This window comes from Zosterops lateralis, assembly GCF_965231275.1.
Source record: "Zosterops lateralis genome assembly, chromosome: Z".
Taxonomy (NCBI): Eukaryota; Metazoa; Chordata; class Aves; order Passeriformes; family Zosteropidae; genus Zosterops; species Zosterops lateralis.
In genome coordinates, this window is record NC_139800.1 from 37,476,899 (window position 1) to 37,503,961 (window position 27,063).

A 27,063-nucleotide genomic window follows, 5' to 3' on the forward strand; every position below is an offset into this window, starting at 1 on the left:
TTTGGTGGGCTTTGTTGTTGTTTGGGGAGTTTTTGTTTTTTTTTCATTACTTACAATTTCACTCTATTGTATTGTGTAAATCTCTAGAAATTAGCTGTCTCAGTTGTATATATTGTGTTTATACAAATTAAAGCCAAAGATGGTAGATTACTCAAGTGGTATAAATCTTCCAGCGTTTTGCTAGTCAAGAAAAAAAACCATGCCAGAATCACAATAAGCAGTATTGGTATCCACAGCTTCAGTTAATTTGTTTCCTTTTTAATGTGTAATCTACATAAATTACTACTGAAGGATACTATTTAAGTAGTAAATAAATTGGCCATTTGTAGGTCAGACAAAACTAGTTCTTTGTAGGTCAGACAAAACTAGTTCATCCAACTGTGAAAGCTGATATGGTTTCCAAAAAATCACAAATAATGCTGAACAAAAGAACTGATGCATTCAAAAGTGAAAATACATCAATTTCCACGGTCTGAAGGAAACTACTGCACTCCACCTTCAAATGCATCAGACTGGTTTTAGTTATAACAAGACAATCCCAAGAGTCAGAATGAAATAAAGCAATCTGAAAGATTAAAGAGCTGTTATCAAAAATAAATTACATTTTTTCAAGTTAAAGAAACACTGCTATGAAGGTTGAGAGCCAAGCAGCCTTTCAATAGCTGCATTGATGTCTCCTCCTGTTGCTATTAGTGCTTGTAAATTTGCTTCACGGTTCAGAAAGCCCATTGCGCTCAGCTGTTCCAGTTGTTGCTGAAATCGAACTTCTGGATTTTGTAACTGCTAAGAACAAAATTTCAAGCTATAAAAGCATAATACACATTAAGCAAAATACGCAATTTAAACATAGGTGGATTCTGCACCACTCTATCTTTTCTAATTTTTGACTACACCTTTTTCAAGTTCCAAAAAATATATTCAGACAAATTCAATTAGCAATTGAAGAAATTTTTTTAACACGTCAGCACCATTGAATTATCTACACTTATATAACACTCCTGAACTCCAGGAAAAATTGACTGTTTGAAAGAGGAGGATTCAAATTAAATTGGGTACATGTATGTCCCATGAAAGTTTCTCAAAGATATGTATATAGCTGGGGTTTTTTTAATGAAACAGAGTTCAACCTAGCAATGTGTAATAGCGAAGATTATGTTGTCAGCAGTCTTGAACATCACAGGCTTTATTTTTCCTCAATATAAAGATCACCTCTTCTGTAACACTCCCAAGTATTTGTTGACTAAAATTACCAAAATCCTGACTGTTAAAAAGCCTGAGTCTAAGGCAAAGTGTTAGCTGTGCTTTATAGAAAGATCCTGTTTACACAAACTCATGGCAAAATTCTGCACTTTCTCAACTGTATGCCCTCAGAGGCATGTTTTTAACCAGGACAGATGACTTCAGCATTTCCTGCACAGCTGCAATAGCACTTTTAAGCCTCCTCTACTGACCTTTCAGAAGAAGCATCCAGTGGGCTCTCCTATCTACTATCTTCTTTCCAGTGTTTACAATTAAGAATGGACATAAAAATATCTAGAATTTGATGGTGTACTTTACCTGAGCATTTGCACCAGCGAGTGCCTGCAACATCTGGTGGACAAACTGCTGGTGACCAGATTCAGCAGTTCCTGAAGCTGGACTTGTATTTTCAGTGGAAACAGAACTAGGTACGGTGGATGCTGTAGGAGCTCCGCTGCTTCCCACTCCACCCAAACCAGGATTAAATCTGTATAAATTACAGAGAAAGAAATACACCACTTGAATAATAAACACTGGTTTGTCTCTTCTCATTAACTAGTGGGTACAAATTCTGTCAAGGAGAGGATAAAAATTTGAGTAAAGTACTGAGACAAAGACCAGAGCTACTATTGTTTAGAATTGCATAGCACTCAAATGTGATAGATCCTAAAACAAGTTTAGTTAAACTAGAAAAGGCAAGAGGATGAATCTTTAATAAAAACTGTATGAATCTCAAAATCTAAAAAGAATGAACAACACAAGGGAAGACTTCCTGTCCAAATTTATAAGAACAATTCTTACCCTGGTATAAGCCCCGGTGCCTCTGTTGCTAATGTCTGCAAGCCCTGCTGAATCTGTAGCAGAGCCTGCATTGCTCTGGGGTTTGACATAGCTGATAACGTGTCAGGATTCTGCATCTAAGAGAAGGAGAAAAACTCTTCATTATAGGTAGATGCTCCAAGGTAATTTTGCTATATGTCTTACAGAATCTGGCATAATTCCAGAACTTGGCTTTTGATTTTGTAGTTGAATATTACATGAAATCCTTCACTTATTTTTCTTCTGTGAGAAAACTTCCATAGAAGGTAATCAGTGAACTCTCTATATGTAGAAAAAGCCTTTCAAATGAGAATTATACAAGGAAAAGTATTTTTCATTATAGATCTCAATCATTTAAGGCTACAAGACTGTGTTAGAATTAGTCATATCATACTACTAGTAAGCAACAATGCTGAACATGACGAAACCTGACCAATAAGTATCTAAGAAAAAGTACTAAGTTCCTTTTTCCTAATTTCAGATCACAGAAATTTGATTGTGACTATTTGTACATATCTTCTTATCTGTAGTGCTCTTACAGCCTGAAATGTAAAAAAACACACTGGAAAATATACCAGCAAGCAGATGTATAAAGTATGTATATTCAATGTATAAAGTAAAAATGTATATTCAAGGGTTCACATTCTGTGACTTCAATTACAAATTGGCTTTCACATCATCATGTAATTTAGAAGGCAAATCCTTTTCGCTTCTGAAACGAATCATCCAAAACTCTCATTATTTTAGACACAAACTCAAAACTAGTGGCTTATGCTCACCTTTGCATAGAAATGTAACAGGTAAGTGAAAAGTAATGTTTCAGTACTGAGTGAAAAGTAATGTCAGACCAAAGAGCAGATATGCTTACTAATCTTTGCAGCTTTCCCCTGCCAACTAGAACAGATTATTTTTGTTGAAAAACCACATTTGATTCATGTAGAAATCACAGATTAACGTGAAACTTCCTCTAGTGCATAGCAGAACTGCAAAATAGGACATGAAGAACTCTGATCTGAGTGCCTAAAGAGACTTCAGAAGAGCAATTTATATTCTCCATTCATCTCTTAGACATTTATCTTCATGATAGCTAAAAGTCAAAGAATAACTAAATATATAGTATATGAAGATTACTCAAGTTTAATGAGGTAAACATTTTGGGATCGCCAAAGAAAGTTGCTGCAACTACTTTATGAAAATATTTAAATCATGACTTACTGTCTGATATTTGAAGGTGTCTTACATAAATGATGGCCCAACAATTCTTAGAGCACTTAGGTGACCTAGATCTTATCTCTATTAATGTTATTAATTGCAGTAGGAACTGTTCTTCCCTAGTTCTGCTGGGCAATTGCCCTTAATTGCAAAAGATGCTTTCCATCATGCAGATTCCATGGTTTCTGTCTCCCAATCCCATAATATAAACACAGACAGATAAGCAAGAAAATACAAGTTGAATTATTACCAACATTCTGAGAATATCCAGATATTTCTCCACTTCACACCTCACCTGCTAATGCTGGTAATCATCTAACTTTAGACGGTGAATACAACAGAGAGCTATTTGTGCACATAAATTCCAAGGTGATAATAACAGGAGATACACAAAGGAAACGGGTATGATTCCTACTGTACCTTCATTAATTACCAATCACTCAGATTTCAAAACATAAATGTGGTACTAGCTCCTCAGATGCTACAGAGTCATTACAAAGCAGTAGCAATACCAAACACCACAGCCATTCATGTGGTTCAAATAATATAAACAGTATCTTCTGAATACTGAATATGATACTGTAATTCATGTATGTGTTCATTATTTTACTCATTAAACCTCCTGTGTGCAGGCAGATCTTGGCAATGCATATTTACACTGATTTGCAAGGACTGTCTAATGACAGAACTCATGCAATAGATTAGGTTTTCAATTCCTACAAAAATCTTGCTTGTGTCTATTTAGGGAAAACAGTACTACTACACACTGTGGGCAACTAACATCAACTAACACCAGAACTCCCTTCTTAGAAATTAGTTATGAAGATGCATGAGAAAAGCGTACTGAAACTTTAACTAGTAGTGTGAAAACTACTATTCTTTTTCATTTGTGAAACAAATCTTGTCACAAACAGCTGTTCTCTGGCTGGTGTGCAGTAAGAGCATTTATTCATTCTAAGCAAAGAAGAATCTTAGTGTTTGTGCTAGTCATAGAAAACAGTTGGGTTTAATTTTTGAAAGAGATGGAGACATTAGCAAGAATATTATCAAGGGACAATCTAACTTAGTATCTAAAGCTGATGAGAATATATTACAGCATCTAGCTATTAGCCAAATCAAAGACAGGCACCAGTTTACTAAAAATATTGTTCATTGACTGAAGACCTTTATTAAGAGCTAGTATCTCATCTTACTTGCTGAAGGAAAGTTGGAAGTTGTTGTCTCATTTGTTCCTGAAGTTGCGGATTTCCAACAAATAAAGGATTATTCAACATCATCTATAGGACAAAAATATTTAACTTCAAAGATCAAGCAGTAAAAACCACTGGAGGTTTAAAAACAACTACTGATAATACAGTAACAGTCTACGAAAATTACCTCACAGAATAATAATCATCTACTCCTTTGGCCAAAATTTTCTGGGGGTGTTTGTCTTTTTTTTTTTTTTTTAATTTGTTTCACTTTTGCTTCATTGGGGTTTTTTTTTTTTTCTTGTAAGTGAATGGATTTCCAGATACTAATGAGGCAGTCTTGCCAAGTATTACAAGAAAATCCTTTTCTATTCAGTCTCCACTACAAATCTAAGTAATAGCTTTGCTGTAAGTATCACCTGAAGTCAAGGATATTTCCAAGTGGGTATTTAACACAGAAGAGATAATATTTTTTCAATCTCAGTTCAGAATTTGACTTCCAATATTACCACTTCAAATAAAAACTGAAAGCACTTCTACAACACCATTCAGAACCATGACCAGAGTAATATCTAGATATGGCACCAAGTCCCTCCCTTCATTTCTCCCAAACTAGTGGGGGTATTTATTTACTGTTAGCTCTACCTTAATTTATAACCAAAGCACTTGTTTTGTCTGTTTATAATGCTGGATTACAAGTTTAGGGCTGTAAAAAACATACACAACAATTTTAGAAGCATGTCAAGTATGCTATCCAAGTATAAATTGAAGAAACTCACTGCAGAAAAATTGTTGAAAATAAGCAGGTAATGATTTCAGTGAGTTAGGATAAAAACTGGCCCACTTGACATAGACAACTGTTGAGCTTTTGGGCTTTGTATTTTGGTATTTTTTATTTTAATACACACAATATATTACCATAACAAATGAAATTTACCTGTACTGCAAGATCAGGATTCTGGCTTAATGATTGCATCATGCTTCTCATGTAGGGTGCCGACAACATATTCTGCATAAGTTGTGGGTTTTCTGTTATCTGCTGTAATAAGCTCTGCATCCCTGGTGTATTGAACATACCAGCTTAAAGAAAAGTTAAAGGGCACTTTAGTAAACATCCTGACCACCATCAGAGAAAGCAGACTAAACCCAGAATACAACCACTTGGTTTTCATGAGTTTAAGACCCTGAAATTTACCTCAGTGTGGCTCTGCTTACATAGACACATATACTTTAAAAGTTAAGAGAGATGTTGTAACCAACACACACTCCCATCAGCTATCCACATTATTAGCTGTTTTCCCATTTGCCTTAGAACAGAAAAAATACTACAATTCATCTACAGGTTCATTACCTTTGTTATTTTAAGGCAGTATACAAGTATTACTATCACTAAAATTATTTTTCATACTTTTTATTTTTCCTATTTTCCTTCAGAGGACTTTGATAAAAGTAAAATGTTCTACAAAAGTAAATAGCAATAAAAATGAAATCAAAAACCCTCTTCCTAATGAAAGAATCATTTCAGCAAGTTTGCAAGTATGTGCAAATATATACAGTTGCAGTAACAAACACACCTCCAAGCCCAGGTGCTAGATTCGGTCCAGTTGAGCTCTGTCCCGTAGTGCCAGAAGTGTTATTTTCAGCATTACTGCTGCCACTGCTCTCACCACTAGTGCTGGTATTTGTCGTGGAACTCTGTGAGCTGGACTGAGGGGCCCACGGATTTGGCAGAGGATCTCTATTTTCCGTACGAGATGGCTGATTATCCACTCCTGCTGATGAATTGCTTACTAAAGAAGCAAATGGGTTACCTCCAAACTACAAAGGAAAATAAATACTTATTATCTACAGATTTCTAAATCGTACATGAAAAGAAACGTTTATGGCTCTTAATCAGTTATACTCCCATTCCACAGTAATTAAATGTAAATACTGTGAAAAGACACTAACATTGAGATATACTAGGACCCCCCCAAAAATTAAATCACATTTCTCTTTGAAAGTAGTGTTGCTACTGCACTGTATTTTGGTCACAGTAAAACTGTACTTTGCATACTGGTTTCTGACTTTAAAGTCTTTTATTATTCTCACTTTCAGCTAAAAGTTACTAAACACCCTTAAAAGGAATTTTACTGGACCTCAAAAGCTTAAGGCAGTGAATTAAAGGAATTTAAAATGAGATAACAAACAAATCTATTAGCTTTAAAATAGCTTCTCAATCACACAAAGTGATAGCTTTATTTCTTTAGACTCAGAAGAACACAGGATTTTTAAAGCTTTTTCCTCTCAAGAGTAAGAGGGTACGTAGCAACTTTAAGTTTCAAGAACTGTTTTGTCAAGTAAACATCTGTAAATTTAAACTACTTAAATTCTTTTATTAGAAAAAGTATTTCCTTTCTGTGTCATTTGTAATCTTTTCTCACCTGCTCCTGTGCTGCATTCAGTATTGGCTCCTGAATGTCTGTGTACATGCGCCGCAATGCATTATATCCCCCTGGTATACTTTCAAGGTTGCTCAAGGCTCGGTCCTGATTTCGCATCATTTCCTGCATCATTGCAGGGTTTCTAGCAAGTTCTAGTGTCTAGAGAAGTGGAACGTTTAATCTGTATTAATAAGAAATCCATTCTAAAGTGAAAACGTCAGCATTTGGCAATATCTCAGTTATCCCTGTCTAACCCAGTTTAAAATTAAGATTAAAGCTCAATTAACCTGGCAGCTCAGTATGAATCAACACAATTAAGTATTTAGCCAGCATTCTACCATAATTCTTACTATTTCTAACATCACTACAGCAGGCAGGCTATGGTAAAAAATTTAAAATTAATACAATTTCAAAAGCACCTATCAATCTCTTCGGGTTTTGATACATTTTGCCACACAACATATTTATCTTTTAATTTAAAAAGCATTTTTAAGTACCCACAGTGAGACACAATGAAAATATGCAGTATTTTGGAGAATTACATTTTATGGTACAATTTCTAGCTAGACAACAGGTTTCAAGGGCAGACAGCCACATCCAGTTCTAGCCTCAGAAGACATGGCTACACAGTATTCAGAGACTTTCAGACACTATACTGCAGATTTTCTGAAATACTAATCTATTTTGAACATTAACAACAAGAAATGTAGGCCCTGGTTGTCTATGGCAACCTTTTATGGATTTTGAATAAGACTAAATACTTCAAGAATGTTTACACTCCACTAAACACATCCCATTCCTGCTCTGTTGTTTACATTAACAGTAGAATCACAAGTCATGAACTAATAGATCTTTCCACATACCTGTCTCATTATATCCGGATTATTCAGCATGTGACTGATTTCTGGATTTCTCTGTATCAATTGCTGCATTTGAGGGTTAGCCATAATTAACTGCCTCATCAGGTCAGGATTTGAAAGCATGCTCTGAACAAATGGATTCTCCATTATTTGAACCATCATTTCCGGGTTGGACATAAGTTGTCGTTGCATCTGACTTTGCAACTCAGAGAAGTTTGAAGTATTTAAGCCCAGGCTACTCAGGCCTGCCAAACCTCCAAGGCCACCTTTAAGAGGATGAAAAAAATGTGACTGACTATACTTCCAATTACAGATCCAGATTCGTTCTAAATACAAAATACTTGAACATATCTCATACTTCAAAATAATGAAAACGAATGGAAAGTCCCATCTTTTGCAAGGCTGTTCAGGAGTTACTCACTTAAGAGTTTGCTTCCTTAAATAATAAGACACACAACCAAAGATCCAACAAAGTTTACTCTTAAATAAAATTTGTTATAATTCTAACAACTTTTCTTCTCATTTTCCAAAGCCAAGATAAAAGAAATATTTGAGTTTGGGAGCCTTAGGTCATGTCCCACCCCCTCCAGCAACACTTAAAAATCACATTTGTAATAATCCATTATCTGTCTCCTCTTGGTTAGACTATAACTAAGAGAGAACTCCCAATATGAGTAATATTTCTTATTCTAATTAAAAGCAGATCCTGTGTTCCTCTTGGTAGTAATGCACTAAGAGATAATTACTTGAATTTTTGTGCTTTGCTGAATCTAAATAAAAAATTACAGAAGGTACTAGACAGAACAAAGAACCATTTAAACCTAAGAAATCATCTGTTTACTATAACTGGCTTTTTCAATTCTACCTCTTCCCCACTCCCAAATGCAAAAAAAGGACAAAAAAGAATGAAACAAAACCCCACCACAACTATGGAAATAGGTTATAATTTTTAAGTCAACAGACTGCAGCTTCTTCATTCATAGAAGTGAAGATTCTAATACTATCAGACTTGAAACTTGAGAAATACTTAATTGTAAGATTACTAGCAATTTTGTTTCTTTTATTGCAGATCTTGCCTTCATGTTACAGGTCCAAACTTTTAAGATTCATCTGTATTCAGGCAACAGGAATTCAGATGCACTTTTAAGAAGTACAGGACACTGGAAGGAATTTCATTACCCATAGTGCCAAAATATAACATTAGTAGCACCTTACCACTAAAGGTGAAAGTACAAATCCAAAGTTTGTGGTGAAACACTGGCACAATTTATCCAGGGAGGTGATGGATGCCCCATCTCTGGAAACATTCAAGGTCAGGTTGGATGGGGCTCTGAGCAACTTTATCTAGTTAAAGATGTCCCAGCTAATTGCACAGAGGATAGACAAGATCACCTTTAAAGGTATCCCCTCCAATCCAAACTATTTTGTGATTCTATATAAAACTAACAAAACAACTCTCCTCTGGTAACTGACTGATCAGAAACCTACAGCTAATTCAGTATATCTGTAATCACTTTTTTGGCTGATGTGCTTGTTTGGGTTTTGTTTTTCAAGTTCTGTCTACATTGTTAATAAAGCTTTGGGGGCAATTGCTTGAATCCAGGAGAAAATACCCACCATGCTACCCAACAAATATTCTTACCCAAGCCAAAGGGGTTACTATTTGTTGATGCTGGTGTTGAGGTGCTACTGCTTGATGTTGATGTGGTAGCAGTACTTCCAGTGGTGTTTGCCTGTTGAGCTGGGTGGTCTTGTGACCTAAAAAGGCAATTTTAAAACTTTATAGAGTGTATCAAGTTATTTTAAGTAGTGCCATTAAATGCAGCTACGGTATTATACTTGAGAATTTAAATTACATTTTGATTCTTGGTCAAAACCCAGTTATTCCCAGATTGCTTCCTGTAATAAATCTTTCTCAGACACCTGCCATGTCATCAGTTTTGCAGAACAGTAATTTCAAAGAGTAAAAAACCAGTTAGGTATCACTGCAGCCATTACCACCTTCTCACCCTATGCTGTGATGCCTGCCAATGAATTGTTTTCTCTGTCTTTACCTTGCTTTAAGGATCCATGTCCTATTCCACTATACTCACACACTACTGACAACATGCCCACACCTTGAAGAAATAAAGCCTGAAAAATTTAATGTGGAATTTATTTCATGCCACATCTCTAATAAAATGCTTTACTGAATGTGAAATTCCGTTAATGTCACATTTTATTAGAAGGTAAATCTCAGACTCTCAATAAGCTTTAAGACTTCAAGGACAGGCTGATAATGAAATCACATGAAGCTAAAGCCAGTATAATTTAGCACAGGCACTAAAGGCTACCCAGGCTGTATACTCACCACACCCTTCTGCTGCAGGGAGAAATACAGATGTTGCCATGCAGTAAAAGATATCAAGGAACTGAGCTTGAATAAAACTTACCTGGCCTCCCTGTTCTAAAGAAAAGAGACTACTTGGAAATCCAGATCAATTATCCACTGTGGTTCAAAAATCAATAAATGCCTGTATTTGCAATACTAGAGAATAAAATAGCTTTCAAAACTATGAATTCAGACTTCACAAAAAGATTTGAGAATTTGACAGTACACTAGACTTCATACTTCAGTTCACCTTGGAGCACCTTTCTCCTATAACATAAGTCTGCTCTTGCTCAACTCAAGCAAACATGAGAGAAAAACCCCAACCATGCAAAAAAAAAAAAAAAAAAAAAAAAAAAAAAAAAAAAAAAAAAAAAAAAAAAAAAAAAAAAATTCAGAAAGATGCCTTAAAATCCAGAGATTCTCCTGAGGTTTCTAACAGTTCTTTAACTTCATTATCAGCAACTGCAAACTTTGAATACAAGGTGACTACAATTCGCCAAGCAGCTGCAACTTGAATGAGAAAGATTACAGACTGTACACTGATCGTGATTCTCCTGCTAGGGATATTTGGTTTTCTTTCATCTAGAAAGCACACACATCTTTCCTCCATAAGCAAAATAATAACCATAAAATCCTATTTGTATATTCAACTGAGAAACTATTTTGAGAAGCAACTATGCTGCTTCATGTAATAGACATGAAAGGTCCTCAGAAGTGTGACAGAAAAACAGATGACACTGAAACTTCAAGTCCAATAGTACTCCCATGCAAACTGAGGCATATTCTCTGAAGATAATGGTTCATCCGAGTGTCAAGCCTGTTAGCCTCCAGTCTTTCAGCAATTCCGGTCAAGTGCACATCCTCTTTTATACCCATTTTGCCATTATGTTTCCTCCCAGCACTTGTGAACAAATGATACTTGTTGACCTAGAACTCTACTCAGAAATTCAATGTATCTTTACTGCCCACTGCTAATCACTCAATGCTACTCTGACACTGCAGAAGACAGGTCACAACATTTCACTGAAAGTCTGAACATTCTGGGAAATGTAGCACAGTAAAAAAAAAAGCAATCTTTTTTTTTTTTTTTTTAACAAAGATTGGCTGAGATATATGAGGATTCCTTTCCTATTCTGAAATTATACATGTAACATAGCTTAGAAAGGAAAAGATCACCTTCGGATCCAGTTTTGGGAAAGAACTTTTACTTATTCAGATACATAGCAGCAACAGTCAACAGCAACAGTCAACAGAAAAGTAAATGGCATAGAGTAAGGTAGCTGGGAACAAATCAATCTTGATAATCACGGCCAAAAATCAGCACCCTCCAGGCCACAAAAGCAGTGTCCAAATCTTGTCTTTTGAAACAATGTGTAAAATATAGATATTTTAGCAAGAATGAGATATTTCAGGATAATACTATACTTTCTCAGAGGTGATTTTCATTCTCTCCAGCAAGTTTTAGCATGTTTTTAGTTTATTCAAGCAAAGCTAGTGGGTGAAAACTTTAATGCATCATTTGAAGACAGCACAGGTACATACAAGGGATCTGTAGTTCTTTGTTTGTTGTTTCCCCAGATAATTAAAACATTCTGCAGATAATAGAAATACACTCTTCTAAAATGATTCAAAAAAAGCAGGTGTAAGTGAAGACATGGAGTGCAGTGCAGATGCAGGAACACCAAAAATTCCCCAAAAGCCACACATTTGACATTTGTGTTTCTGGGGGTTCTCTGCTCAGAGGCAAAGTGCAAGAAGGTCCAAGAGGCTGGCAGTGGTATTTCAGTATGTATATGGTATTTCAGTATAGCTACAGTAGGTTCAAAACAATAAACCCTCTGAAGACTGTGCAAGTCAAAAGCATCCTGCTAATACTACTCATGATGCCTCTCTGCTAGACTCAAGACTGTGGGCAAAAAAAGCAATAAAAAATAGCAACAGCAGAATACTCATTCAGATGCACAAGGCACAGAACTGCAGTATTACCTAATACTGTACTCAAGATTGGCATGGTTTGTATCAGCCTAAATTTCAGGTGGAGGAGCCACAGGGCAGGAAATGGAGACCTCTGACAGTAAAAACATGTATTTTGACTCCAGGACAGAGAACATAATCCTTCCAGGGCATGAATATAGAACTGACAATATCAGTTTCAAAATGTACCTACATTTAATGCTAATACCACTAGTTTCAACAAGAATTTGTATTTACTACTAATGTTACTAGCCAGCCTCTGTGTCTTGGTAGGGCCTTGAAAGGGAAAGCCTATTTCTGTTCTCTTCTACACTCCATGCTCTTTCCTTCAACATCTGACATTTTCACATCAAAGGGGATCCTCATCACACACAGGAAAGACCTAAAAGTAGAACAGGAGCAAAAACACTTTCACTCTAAAAGAATGAAGATGTTACTGACTAATACCAAACCGCTTTTGAGAAGTCTATTACTCTACTTGTTGGAAGGATTTTTGGGCATTTCACAGGAAGTGCACCCATCACAGCTAACTGATACAACTTTCTAACTGTCATTCTAATGCTTCTTTACCACAGGGGAAAAAAAAAAAATCCCAAACCACCTTAAAATCTAAAGTCTATTTAGATAGATAAATTCATTACACTAAAGCAGTTCTCAAAAATTTTCCTTTCTTGTGTCTTTACTCACTGTGTTGGTAAAAAAAGGAAAAAAAATCACTGCAGAGAAAAAAAAAAAGAAAGAAAAGATTCACTGCAAGTTTTCATGTGTGAAAAGAAAATCTGCGTAACATATGTTAATGGACAGCAAGAGATTATATCTAACAACTATGAAGCCAAAACACAGAACTAAAAGAAAAGTAATATAAAAAAATAAAAAACCAAAAAAACCAAACAACCAAAAGAAAAAAGCAAAGTATGCATTTAGAAATACAAACCAAATTAAAATGCAAGATAAATGAAAAAAAAACAAAACAAACCACTGTAATTTCATAATTTCACTGTTGTCCTGCAACAGCAGTAACTAAGGAACTGATTAAGGTGATTTAGTCAATTTTGCCCAACAGGAAGGTATTAATAATTCAGAGTTTAACTTTTACTTCTCTAGAGTTAAGCAGAAGACCACTTGTTATTAAGGTTACCTGTTTTGCGTTTTGATAACCAGGTGAACAGTGAGTCCATCATGAATTCCATGCTGAGTCAAAGTATCTTGATCTTTTAAAATTTTTCCAGCAAATATCAACACAAGCTGATCAATGTGGGACTTGAAACGCTTAGAGATTTCTTCCTTGAACTAAACAAAAAAAATAATATTATACATTTATGTAATTAAATACTGAACTACAATTTTTAAAAATAATTTAAGATATCTGTTTTTTACATTTGCTATATTACCTCACTTGTACTACATATTCTGTATTTCACGAACTAGAAATACTTTTGTTTCAAGAACTCCTTTTTGTCCATAGGAAGATAGGAAATACTTCTTTGTCATTCAGAAAAGGAAATCAGAAGAATTTCACATCTAGATCATTAACCATATGAGCCATGACAACAAAAATCTGGTTTCTTTTGAAGACTACTATGACTTCATTCAGGCATGCATCCATGATATAAATACATACTAGCAAATACAGTACTTAAACACACCCATATGTATACAGATGGTAAAGTACACATATAATTATACACTAGCAAATACACATATACAAATGTGCACACCACTGAAGCCATCCATTGCTGAAGGACTGACAATGCAACGTCACAAAGAGGACAAATCTGTCTAGACTTTTGCTGGAACTGAGTACACTCTCTCCTTAGATGTACTTTTGCTGCCTTCCTTTGTGTGTCAAAACTTGCATTCCTTTCCACACAGACAGAAGTTATACCTTACGTGGCTCTGCTTTCTGATTCAATGCATGACACAGCTACATGAAATGCAGCTACAGTCCAGGGCACAATGAATAAACACATTTTTCATTTCATTGGGAAATCATTACCTTACAAGACCTCTTACAGAAGAGGCTGCTTGCTAAGTGTTAACTGTCAAAAACACCTTAAATAACAGATTAGCTTCATACACCTTTTTTTTTTTGAGGCAGAATCATCTACACATAAGGAAAACAGAATCCTAAAAACATTATTGAAAAGGCATGTAAAGATCACCTAGTTCCAACTCCTCTGCCAAGGGTAGGGACACCTATCACTAGACCAGGTTACTCAAAGCCCCATTTAGCTTTGAATACTTCCTGAAATGGGGCATCCACAGAATCTCTGGGCAACCTGTATTACTGTCCCCACAGTAAAGAATTCAGTAAAGAATTTCTTCCTAAGATGAAAGAGGATAAAATCATCACCCTCATATCATCACTCCATGTCCTTGTAAGAAGTCCCTCACCATCTCCCACATAGGTCTCTTTTGGTCACTAAAAGGCCACTCTAAGGTCTCCCTGGACCCTTCTCCTCTCCAGGCCAGCCTGTCTTCACAGGACATGTGCTCCAGCCCTCTCATCATCTTGGTGGCCTTCTCCTGTCTCACTCCAACAGGTCCATGTTCTCCTGCACTGCGATCTTCAGAACTGGGTGCAGCACTCCAGGTGGAGTCTCACCAGTACAGAGCAGAGGGACAGAATCCCCCTTGCCTACCCCGCTGGCCACACTGCTTTTGGATGCAGCCTGGGACACAATCAACTTTCTGGGCTGTGAGAACACATTGCTGGGTCATGTCCAGCCTCTCATCCACCAGCACCCCCAAGTCCTTCTCCTCAGGGCTGCTCTCACTCCACCCTGCCTGTATTTGTATTTGGGATTGCCCCATACCAAGTGTAGGACCTTGCTGAACTTCATGAGGTTCACATGAGCCCACGTCTCAAGCCTGTCAAGGACGGCATCCCTTCCCTCCAGCACCTCCTTCACACCACACTGACTGTCACAGGTTGTTGGGGTGCACTCAATCCCACTATCTATGTTACTGACAAAAATGTTAAACAGTGCCTGTCCTTTTACCAAACCCTAAGGTCACCACATATCACTGGTCTCCACTTGGACAATGAGCTGTTCACCACAACCCTATAAATTCATTATTCACTGAGTTTGCCAAAACCATGTCTCTCCAGTTTAGAGACAAGTCATGTGACACAGTGTCAAACACTCTACATATGTGCAGGGAGATGATGTCACTCACTTTTCCCTCATCCACCACCACTGCAACTCCATCGCAGGCAACCATCAGATTTGTCCTTAGTGAAGCTGGGTTGACTGTCACCAACCTTTTCCTTACTTTCCATGGTCCTTAGCATAATTTCCAGGAGGTTCTGCTCCATCATCCTGCAAGGCACTGAGGTAAAACTAACCAGCCTGTAGTTCCCTGGTTCTTCTCAATTTCCCTTCCCAAAAATATATGGATGTTCTGTTTAGACTCTTCCAGTCTGTGGGAACTTCCATAGGCAACTACCACAACTTCTCAAATACAATGGCAATTGGCTTAGCTATTTCTTCGCCCAGTTCTCTCAGGGCCCGTGGATGTATCTCATCAGATCCTGTGAGTCTTGAACCTGGTCTTCTACAGAGGATGGTTCGTCATTTTCCCAATCCCTCTTTTCACCAACTTGCACAGTGTGGCTGGAGCACTTGCCAGTGAAGGGAATGGGCTGTGTATCAGACAGTGGGTGCTGAGCCACTGTACTGTGCATCATCTGTTTCTCTCAGGTTTTATTCCTCTCTCCCTCCTGTTCATTACTATTATTGTTATTGCTATTATTATTACTGTTGTTGTTTTAAATATTAAACTGTTCTTATATTAATCCATGAATTTTACTTCTTTTTGTTCTGATTCTCTTCCCCATTTCACTAGGCAGGAGGAGAAGTGATGAAGCAGTTGCATGATAATTGCTGGCTGGGTTTAAACCATGACAGATTATGATGACGGAAATTAATACATATTCGGCCAGTTATAAAAAAACTAATTTTGGTGTTGTTTAGGTCTTCAGTTTGCACAATGTAACTAAATAACAGTACCAGTAAATTACAGTTAAAATACTTCATCCACTGGGAAAACCAAAAGCAGGTGCTCAGCATCACTGGCTGGAAATTATGAGCATTTCTGTCCAATTCTCCTACTGTGGTGACTCCTCCTTTTAATTATCTAACTAACAATGTCAGCTCATTTGCTTTATTGTTCTAAATACAAGTTTTACTTCATAGTAAAAATACTATGCCTTATGGTATTACAAAAGTGTTCAGTCATATCTGGACATAGGAAACGACTCAAAGTTGTAAAAATAATGTTTCAACACACTTGACACCTAGTGTATTCATGGAAACTAGTTCATCGTACTCCTCTAGTAACTGACTACAGTAAAATTAATGTAAAATCATGTCAATTTTTTACATGATTATTAGAAAAATATGTGGAGAGAAACACAGTGGGAATCACACTAACACTGGATTAATGTCTAGCCAGAGGCCTGGTTTTCCTAGGGTGAAAAGCAAAAGGCATTCTTAACCAGAGTGAGTTGATTCAAGGTTACATTCTCCTCAAAGCATGGCAACTTGTAGATTTGACATGAATTCAAAGCTCATCTTGTTGAAGCACTTTGCCCGAATTGCCATTGTACCTCAAGTAAACTTGTTTATATAAACCTTTTCTTTGCTTTGAAATACAGGAGCAGTACAGTTTTTCATATTGAGAACACTCATTGGTTTTTTAGCAGCACACCAGCACTTCTTGTTTATATGCTTGTCATGGATTAACACAGCTTGGTTTTTAGTTAAAGAAGAAACAGTTCCCTGAAACTCTGTAAGGACCTGTTCATTTCCTGTGGAAAAGGCAGGGACCTATCAGAGGCCAATTTTTAGATACTTTAGATATTGCTTAACCACTGAGGAAGCCAGATGCGATTTGTGAATACACGTATGAGGCCGAGACTGTGTCCGAAGCTCCCTTTTCCTCGCAGCCGGAGGAGCAGGTAACAATCGGCCCCTGCAGCCGCTCCACAGACCGGCCTGGGCCCCGCTGCTGCTCCCTGTTGGGGGAGCCGGCCCTGCCCTGCCCTGCCCTGCCCTGCCCTGCCCGGCTGTGCCCTGCCCTGCCCTGCCCTGCCCTGCCGTGCCCTGCCCTGCCCGGCTGTGCCCTGCCCTGCTCTGCCCTGCCCTGCCCTGCCCGGCTGTGCCCTGCCCTGCCCTGCCCGGCCGTGCCCGGCCCTGCCCTGCCCGGCTGTGCCCTGCCCTGCCCTGCCCTGCCCGGCTGTGCCCTGCCCTGCCCTGCCCTGCCCGGCCCTGCCCTGCCCGGCTGTGCCCTGCCCTGCCGTGCCCTGCCCTGCCCTGCCCTGCCCTGCCCTGCCCTGCCCTGCCCGGCCCTGCCGTGCCCTGCCGTGCCCTGCCCTGCCCTGCCGTGCCCTGCCGTGCCCTGCCCTGCCCTGCCCTGCCCTGCCCTGCTCTGCCCTGCCCTGCCCGGCCCTGCCCTGCCCTGCTCTGCCCTGCCCTGCTCTGCCCTGCCCTGCCCTGCCCTGCCCTGCCCTGCCCGGCCGTGCCCTCGGGCTCTGCCGCAGCCCTGGGGGGCCGGGCCGGCGCCGCGGCTGCCAGAGGGGAAGGGGAAGGGGAAGCCACGGCTGTTCACACCCAGCCAACCCGGGCCCCTGAGAGCAGCCCCGATGGTCCCCAATGGGGGGCAGGAGGCCTCACCAGCCAGGCCTCCGCCCCAGTTCTCTTCCCCCTTCCCCGCGGCTTTGAAATCCCAGCAGCTGCCCCCGGCAGAGACCACAGGACCACCGCAGGCCCTGGGCAAGATGGCAACTCTTCCATCGCACAGATGACACTTGTAGAACACTGACCCTCTCTAGAGTGCGAGAAAAGGTCAGAGTGGGAGACATTTAAAGAGACACTATGAAGATACCAGGGTTGGTGAAAGAGAAGTTGTGTCTTAAGTGATGATGAGATAGAGAGGATGCCTTGGCATTTTAGGCTGAAAATCTTTTGTGAGCTGTGGTAACAGACTGTAATATGCTCAAATATTCCTTTAAACCGTGGACAGACTGGGGAGACGGACTGAGCAAAGGTTTCTGTGATTGACTGGATGAATATTGAATTAAGTAGCTGTGATCCTGGGATCCCATGAGGAGTTTGAACTGAGAGAGATGAGATAAGAAGCCCTCTGTGCCAGTGAAGAAGAAAAAAGAGATCTCTGTTCCAAGAGATGAAGAAAATCCTTTGTGTTTGGACTGTCCATTCTAAAATGACACCCCAGTTATGTCCATGAGCCATATGCAGCTCAGGAAAGCTGCCAATGGGAGAGACTTCACACCAGCAGGTTCCCGGGTGGCTGTTTTTGTGAAGAGTTAAGACCCACAAGAGATCTGTTCTATGTTGTTCGTGGAGGAATTCCACGGCAAACTAAAGAGACTTCTCTCTCCAAATGAATTGATGAGAGAGTATTTTATGGGTGGTAACTGACGAAGAGTTCTGAGTTTTGTCTCTTTACGTTGTTTGTGGGAAACTGAACACTTGTGGGGAGGAGGAGGAATGTTTTGAAAGTCTCATTTTGATTCTCATTTTCTTCTTTTAGTGTGTGTTAGTAAACTTATCTATACCTCTTAAGTGTGAGCCTGTTTTGCTTTTCTCCTAATTCTATCTCACAGACACTCAAACCACTACAATCCATGTCAAATACCCTAATCTTCATAGCAACTTTAAAATAACCAGCACTAACAAACTTGTCTTTTTTTGTTCTGTGTTAAAACACATGGGAAAAAACTCAACTGTCTGTGAAGCAAGCTAGGACTTTTACTACACTTGCTAAACTTGATTGCCTCTGGAGGTTTTTGCAAGATATGGATGGACACATAAAATGTTGATGTCTAGTGCTGAACAAATGCATACTGGTACCCAAGCCAGTCAAAGCAAACATCTGTCACCAAACAAAGCAAATATCTGAATACACATGAAGTATAACAGCTGACTAAACCAGATATCATTTTGCACTGTCACTTTACAGAGCAGATCCGCAATTTAAACATTAATCTATTAACATCTGACAACCTGGCCTTGAAAGGACCTGGTAAAGAGTTATTTCAGGAAAACTGAAAGTACTAACATTCAAACTCTCCTTCGACATATTGCCACCATATAATGATTCAAAAGCTTCTGTTGACTCATTTTATGTTATTAAAACCAGCAATGTAATAATCTTACTATCCAATCAGAAGACAAAGTGTTGTGAAAAGGTAATAAAAAGAAGAAACCAAGTAAATTAAAAAATACTTTCCCAAATTCTCTCAATCTCAGCTTAGTAAGTCATTTTTAAACATTAAATTACAGTAACAACCTGGAAGAGGTCTTGGGCAATTAACATCTAAGTCCCATTGAAAGTAACAGAAAACAGGCCCTAAGACCTTCAGCTACTTTGAAAATATTAAGCTACAGTTTTATCTAGATGACTGTGAAAAAAAGTATGGGTGCTGACTCTCCCCACATGAAACTCTGTTTTGAACACAATAGAGGATAACATGGAAGTAAACATTTGTACACAGAAGGCTGAACTGCAGTTTTCATTCCCAGTAGTCCTTCAAATAGTTCTGCTACAAAGAAAGATTTTGAAACAGCATTACCTTTTTTGGCACTGTTGTTTCAAAACACACCCATTATATTTAAACTTTCAACTGTCTTTCCTAACAACATACACAGTTAAGCATTTTGACTGAGCTCCAGTCTGTCTTACACCCACACTGAGCAGTCTGAGAAGCAAACTTCAATGAGCTCCAGCTTTTATACATCAGAACTAATGGTTAAAGGTCATCTTGACCCAAGAAGTAAGGAACCAAACACTCATGGCCACAGCTCATAGCTGTGTTTTCCTTCTGTATGAATCATGACCTGGTCATCTTACGACCGACTTAAACTGAGTCAGTAAAAACAGGGTTTAATCGCACAACTCTAGGACACTATACAGAAGGAAGACAAGAATTTGCCATTTCAAGCAGGAATACAAGCACTTTTGGCCCACAACAGATAAATCACAGCTAGAAAGAACACACAAAGTAAGGTTTCTATGTAAGAGTACACTGTCTTTCATGTCTCAACAGAATTACTATCTTACGGTGGCTTTGCCAATGACCCATGCTAGTTTTGCAATAAAATTATTTCCTCAGATGTCTGCAACCAAATCAGTCTCACAAAAAACCCACATTTCAAAACACAAAGTCAGATTCTTGATGAGCTTAAAATACTAGCAGCCCATAAAGGGTAAACTGCCTCAGTGCATAGTAGTGTGAAGGGCTCACGACTCAAGTTCTAGCCATTTCTATTCCTTCCGTGGATCCTTCATCAAGCCACTGCACTTCTCCAAGCATTTGTTTGGAGAAGCAATGCTTCTCCATAAAAGCACTTGGCAATCTACTCTCTCCCTGATCGTTATGTACCTGATCACTGGCAAAGCAACACAAACTGAAAACTCCATTTAGAATAAGCACTGTCCTGGCTCAGGCCAGGCCAGGGTTCATTTCTGCAGTAGCCAGGAGGGGGCAGGGCCAGGACCCAGAGGTTATTCTATACCACCTCTTGTCATTGACAGCAGCTGGGGAAATAGAATCTCTTCCAGGGAGAAGGGGTTCCTTTTGGTCAGGAAAACATGGTGGAGAGAGGTGTCTGGTACTGTCTGTTATCAAGGGAGTTTTTTCCGTGTGAATCATTGATTTTCTTGCACCCTCTGTCATTAGTATTGTTGCTGTTAATATTTGTTTTCTTATCTCATTGCTGTTTCCAGTAAATTGGTCTTATCTCGACCTGTGATCTTGACCTTTTGTGCTTCCAACTCTCCCCTCCAGCGTGCCTTGGGTTGACTGATAACTTAAGGACAGTGAAAAGAGAAAAAGGCTTTGTAAGTTACTTTGTAAGGACACTAACATTCAATTCAACCCATTGATGTTTTTGTGCTGCATAAAAATAGAAAACGTTTCAACTCCTCTCTTTCGCTGTTATTTTAATCTTGAAAACTCTTAACTGCATTATACAACTCTTAACTAATTTCTACAGCTTTCAACATTATTTAACAAATAAAGCATTGGCTCAGGGGGGAGAGGGAGGGAAAAATGTGGCAAAGAGAGAAAGTGGCAGTGTGGTTTGGAAAGTCTCAGGGGGGTCAGTGATAAGGGAGAAACATTCCTAAAAAACAACAGCACTGTTTAGCAAGAGCCAGAATTGGTGTGTTACCAAGATATTTTCGCACTTAATACAAAACACGGCACCATATCAACTACTAAGAAGAAAATTAACTCTATCTGAGTCAAAACCAGAATCTATGTCACCATATAATCAAAATTCTTAAGATTTTACCCTAACTTTACTCCCAGACAAGGACTCTATTTACAGAGACAAGGTTTATACTCACTAGACTGAAATATTTATTGGTTTTAAAAATCTTTATATGACACTGCTACCATAGCTGATTATTCATTAAGGTTTTTTACGCTGTTGGCAATTCTGAAGTGTACGCAGGGCAATTTTTTAAAACTGTGTGACACCTCCGACCAAGGGTGAGGTATTCTAGCAAAACAAACTCATGGGATAAATGCAGGCCCTATCTGACACAGATAACATTTTAAATTTATTTTTTTTTTTAATGAGTGTCTTACTTTTATTCAGTAAAGTATCTACACAAAAGACACTTTACACTACTACTTAAATAGGTTTTCTTATTTTACTCTGTCTGCCAGTAATTTATCAGAAAACACTTGTTGAGTACTACGGTCAGATAACTGATACCTTCAAGTTACATCTAACTAAGCCAATAGCCAGGAAAGTCAATATACTTTTACTTCTGAAGGTTCTTCTATTGAATAACCATCTACCATTGCTCTAAAACAATTTTGATATCACAAAATGAGGGGGAAAAAACACCCAGTTTATGAAATATGTATAATCAGAGTATATAATGAGGCAGACGCCATAAAGAATCACACAGATGTGATATAATGCACTGAGACATCAGACCATGGAAAACCTAACACTAAATGCTTTGTGTATTAAAGTGCCTTGAGACACCCGAAAAACAAAAGAAACCTGAATTACAGTCCTAGAAACAAAGAACAGACCAGATTCAATTATATAGTTTCAACTTATTTTGTTTGTACCATTCAGTAATCCCTGAATTACAGAAAAACGGCGAAACAGAATTGGATCATGTTAAAAGAATTGCTCATATGAAGTAAAGTTTCTTAAAAAGTAAAACATTACATCAGATATTAAAAGCATATGCAAGCCAGGAAAGATGCTCCACTACCAAATTACCCAAAGCTTTAAGAACTTAACATTTACACCTGCGTGATCTTTATAAAACAGAAGACAACCAATTTGGGATTGCAAGAACCAGGCACAAAAATGAAACCCTGGATTTATGGATTTGAAATTCAACCATAAACTGTGCTGAAAATTAATCAAAAAATTTACAAGCTCTCCACTTGACAAAAATCAGTTTCAACGCAGTGGATACGTTCACACTTAAAATCAAGTAGCTTATGAGTTTTATCTGTAGTTTAGTCTACTGCAGAAAGCACATTTGTGTTCACCTACTTTAAAATCACACTAGAAGCTGTTAAATATGCTATTGCTGAATACTGTGCTCCATACTGAAGAGACATTGTATTTAAAGGCTGAAGCTAAATAAAAATGGGGGGAAAAAATCCCCTAAACCTGCAAAAGAATCTAATCTGTTTTCTGTGGAACTGAACTCAATTTCATTAACTCTTCCTGATGGGCATTGCTCTGAAATTTTCATATAATCAAAGGACTGACAACCATTCTGTGCAAGAACTTCAAATTTCTGAAATTATTAGCACAGATTTACTGTATCCACTGTTTGTTTGCCTAGCAGTTAATAACACACAGCTAGACAGGTTACTCTGTTTCAGAGCTGTGATGCTCATAGAATGGACTACTCAGTATCCTGTATGTGTGCTACACACCCACAGACAGTAACTCTGATCAGTTATAATAACCTCATGAATACTTCAAATGTCAATACTTCAACACAGGGCACTAAAACAGCACCAAGAAGCATCAGCAAGCTTTAACTCTCCTAAAACTCCCTTATTCTCAATGATGAAGGCAAAAAAAATGTTTTTTCATGTAACCGGTTCCAGCACCTCAACACTCAAACAAGTCAAGTCATTGACTAAGACATGAAGGTGTGAGTTGTTCCCAAAATGAGTACACTTCTTCTTTGTAGACAGGCTTTACCAAAACACACTAAGACAACTCTGCTAGACATTGCCAAGACCCAGAAAATTGCCACGAATGCAGAAAATGAACCAAAGGGAAAAAACACAGGACAAGAGATAGTTTTAGTGAGCCCGAGTATCAGCACTGTCAGGGTCAGTTAAAGTGAACAAATTTATAAGTATTTATCTTTTACCAATCGTGTATTCATTGTCTCTGCTCTGAGCAAGACCAGTATCATACCCAGTCACAAATGGAAATATTTGGTCCTTGTCCTAATACTGAGCCAAATGGTGCTCAGCACAATCAAATAGTTTTCTGAGAATAAAAGACAGATGAACAGCAGTCGCAATCAACTGACCTTCCGGAGTGGCTTTGTACTTAGTTTATTTTCCATACCAACCTGCGTACTCACTGTTCTAGCTGCACAACACAAGATTACAGTAACAAATCTATTCTGCTGAAGTCTTCCAATACAGGAAAAAAATCTAGCCAGAAAAGCTGCAGACCTGGTTTACATCAATGGAGTAACATAAAATACAATTTTTTAGCCCTATATTTGGCCCTGATGACATGAAATATTTTCCTAGAAAATCTAGGTTTCTGTTCTAGCAGTATTCTGAAATGATTGTTAAGAAATGAGCAACTCAATTCTTTAAGTTCTAATGCTAGCTACAGAAATATACTGAGGGATTTTTTTTTTTTTTGCTGGTGTTTTTTTGGGGTTTTTTTGTGGGGTTTTTTTGGGGGGGGGGTTGTTTGTTGGTTCTTTCTTGGGGGAGGGTGGTGTCAGTCTACAAGTTACTGGCCCACCTATCTCAACCATACAAACCACTTGCTGATCCTAGGTGCATTTGAAAAAAATGTTGCCTGGTATTAAAGATTCATCTATTTTAAAGTCTGGCTCTAGAAACATTACATCTACTGTTGATGCTTATCAACAGCTCATTTTTGCAGTTTAAGCAAAAATGCCAGTATTAGTCACACTGCAGGGACAGTGCATTTTTCAGTGCTATTACACTGCCTGGGACTTCAATCCAATGGTCAGGACAGGAAAATCTTACTCCACAGGAATTAAGTCATAACTGCAGAACTAATATTTTAACAATAGTTCCAAAACAGGCAACATTCAGAGTTTAAGATATCTGTAGACAACAAAGACATCTGTTAATTCCCTAAACATGCATGACTGCTTTCAATAAAAATTCAAGCTCTTGATAGGTTGTACAACTATTTCGGTTTATGGCAACTGTTTATTTGAAAACCTCGCAGCTCCAACAGTATTCAAATCTGAAACAAACCCGTTAAAGTCAAATATATTACAAAATTCACACCTTAAGTAAATCTGTTTGTTATTTCCAAAGGACCTAAACTAATGGCTGACTGCTTTTCAGGACAAACACAATCCTCAGGTTAGATTTAGTTTATGAATGTCTTTTGAAATATTCTAACAAAAGCCCCAAACCTGCAAAGACTTTTACAAAAACTGCATTGATGCTGCTCAAAAATCTATGGAGAACAGAGAAGTGAAAAGCACTCCTTTCAGACTGAGATTGTAGAGAAAGCAATGGACAACATTAAAAAGCAAACACAGTCATTTTACTTTTGGGAGAAATGCCTAGATCAAGCTTGCAGAGAGAGCAGCTCACAGCACACAACATTGCAGCTACCAAGAGACTAGACAAGAGAAGAGAGCAGCTTCAATGCATTGACATCTGGAGAAAACCTCAGTGAAACTCAGGTCTGGGACACTTTTAGCCCAAATGCTGATATAAAAGGAAAAAAACAAAACAACAAAACCAACATAAAACCAAACTGAATCTAGATTAGATGTAAGGACAAAAAAATCAAAGAAATATTAGCATTTTCTCTATTCGCAGCAACTAGGTGAAACAAACTCTGACAGTCTAGCTGAAGTGCTGGCACTATGTTTGAAATTTCGAGCCTTTACTTCATCTTCTGTATCTTCTATTAACCAGGCAGTGTCCTTCAGCTCACATTTAAGGAATGATGTCAAGTTCTGTACTTAGACATTAGTGGCGCTTTCAGACATGTAATCTTTTTTTGATGAGGTCTGCAATACCAATGACACAAAAAAAAAGTGGAATAGCACAAAGTTGCCACATTTAGAGCCATTTCAAGGAGAAAATTGGGAAATCCTACGGAAAATTGAAGAAGTTCTGAATCCAGCAATGTCTACATCCTTTACAAGCGGGAGACTCTGTGCTTTTACATTTGTTAGCATCTTTTCTATGATTTGCTGCTTGCTAATTCAAATAAATGAAACTGTAGTCAATAACTGCATAGTAAACCTTCTACAAAACCAGAAGACTTGCAGGAAACAGTGTTGATGAATCAGCAGGTGTCACTAGTTTGAGACAGGCAGCTGGGGCACAGACTTTCACAGGAAGGCACAAAATCCCTAATAACTTGGTTATTTGACAGTAGTGCAATGCTAAGTACCATATTCATAACTGGCACATTTAAGTACAGGAGACTGCAGATTCTACACAGTACAAGGCTATGACTTCCCAAAGTTGAAGGCCTACATGCTGTTTTTAAAGATAGTGTTAGATCAAAATAACCACTGGAAATGCAGAGATAAAAGTGACTGCATATTTTTCTATGGTCATGTTAGCCAGCCAGTGAGACAATTGCCACCAAAACCAGTCAGATCAACACAACTCACAGCTAAAAAATGAGGAAAGACAAGGCTTTGGGATGGCCTATTTGTGGCCTTCCAGCACCTGAAGGGATCTTACACGAAAGATGAGGCAAGACTGTTTGCAAGAACATGTCCTGACAGGACAAGGGGCAATAGCTTCAAACTGAAAGAGAACAGCTTTAGATTAGCCATTACGAAAAAATTCTTTACTGTGGGGGTGGTGAGCCACTGGAATAGGCTGCCCAGAGAAGCTGCGGATGGACCATCCCTGGAAGTGCTCAAAGCCAGGTTGGATGGGGCTTTGAGCAACCTGGTCCAAGCTGAAGGTGTCCCTGCCCACAACAGGGGAGCTGGAACGGGAAGATTTCTTAATGCCTCCTTCCAACCCAAACCATTCTATAACTCAACGACTTCACGAAGGCGCTACATCCACCTTCCGAGACGGCCCTCTGCAGTGCAACAGAGAGAGAAGTCGGTGAGGAGGGTCCGAGGCGGCACGTTTCTCCACCACCCCCGCTAGCTCCAGACGGCAGCAGTCCTCTGCTGGGCCGAGATCGGCGCTGGTGCTCGCCTGGCGAGCAGAAAACCTGCTTTGTCACCGGGAAAGGCCCTGGCCCCGCGCAGCCGGAGGCGGGAGCGCGGCCCGGCGTTCCCCTCCCGGGCTCCACTCGGCCCGGCCCCAGCGCGGCCCCGCCGGCCCCTCCGCCTGCTCCGCCGCCCCTCACCTGCCGGATGCTGCTGGTTTCGGAAACGGCGAACTCTTCCTTCTCCTTGGGAGTCTTCACCGTGACTTTGATGATCCGCGGCTCGGAGGCCCCGGCAGAATCGCGGGAGGGGGAACCCGGGGAGCCCCCCGCGGGCCCCTCCGCTCTGTCCGACATTGCCGTGCGCGGCCGGAGCGGGGCGGGGCGGGGTGGGGCGAGGCGGAGCAGGGCAGGGCAGGGCAGGGCAGGGCAGGACGGGACAGGACGGGACAGGACGGGACGGGACAGGACGGGACGGGACGGGACAGGACAGGACAGGACAGGACGGGGCAGAGCAGGACAGAGCAGGGGCCTGGCCGGCGGCTCCCGGCGGCTCCAGCCGAGCGCTCGCGCCGCGCCCGC

The 27,063-nt window shown here is 39.3% G+C and overlaps 1 protein-coding gene across 2 annotated transcripts; it reads right to left on the reverse strand.

Moving 5' to 3' along the window:
* Nucleotides 1–29: 29 nt before the first annotated feature.
* On the reverse strand, nt 30–26,857 carry UBQLN1 (ubiquilin 1). 2 transcript variants are annotated; one of them, XM_083883100.1, is made up of 11 exons: nt 26,683–26,857; nt 13,227–13,378; nt 9,386–9,501; nt 7,747–8,009; nt 6,884–7,042; nt 6,035–6,278; nt 5,398–5,540; nt 4,464–4,547; nt 2,041–2,156; nt 1,558–1,726; nt 30–780 (listed from the first exon to the last, which is right to left on the reverse strand). In XM_083883100.1, exons 1-11 carry the CDS (start codon nt 26,836–26,838, stop codon nt 628–630), a joined length of 1,755 nt encoding a protein of 584 aa, XP_083739226.1. In that variant the 5' UTR covers nt 26,839–26,857; the 3' UTR covers nt 30–627. The 2 variants fall into 2 exon arrangements, with proteins under 2 accessions (XP_083739226.1, XP_083739225.1); XM_083883099.1 differs by having other exon boundaries at nt 30–783.
* Nucleotides 26,858–27,063: the final 206 nt, after the last annotated feature.

Excerpts from the sequence above, each read along its gene's own strand:
- UBQLN1 (XM_083883099.1), bottom strand. The coding sequence starts at position 26,838 with ATGTCGGACAGAGCGGAGGGGCCCGCGGGGGGCTCCCCGGGTTCCCCC. Across the intron at positions 6,279-6,883 it reads TGAATGCAGCACAGGAGCAG|TTTGGAGGTAACCCATTTGC; the intron begins GTGAGAAAAGAT and ends TTTCCTTTGTAG. Across the intron at positions 5,541-6,034 it reads TCTAGCACCTGGGCTTGGAG|CTGGTATGTTCAATACACCA; the intron begins GTGTGTTTGTTA and ends CTTTTCTTTAAG.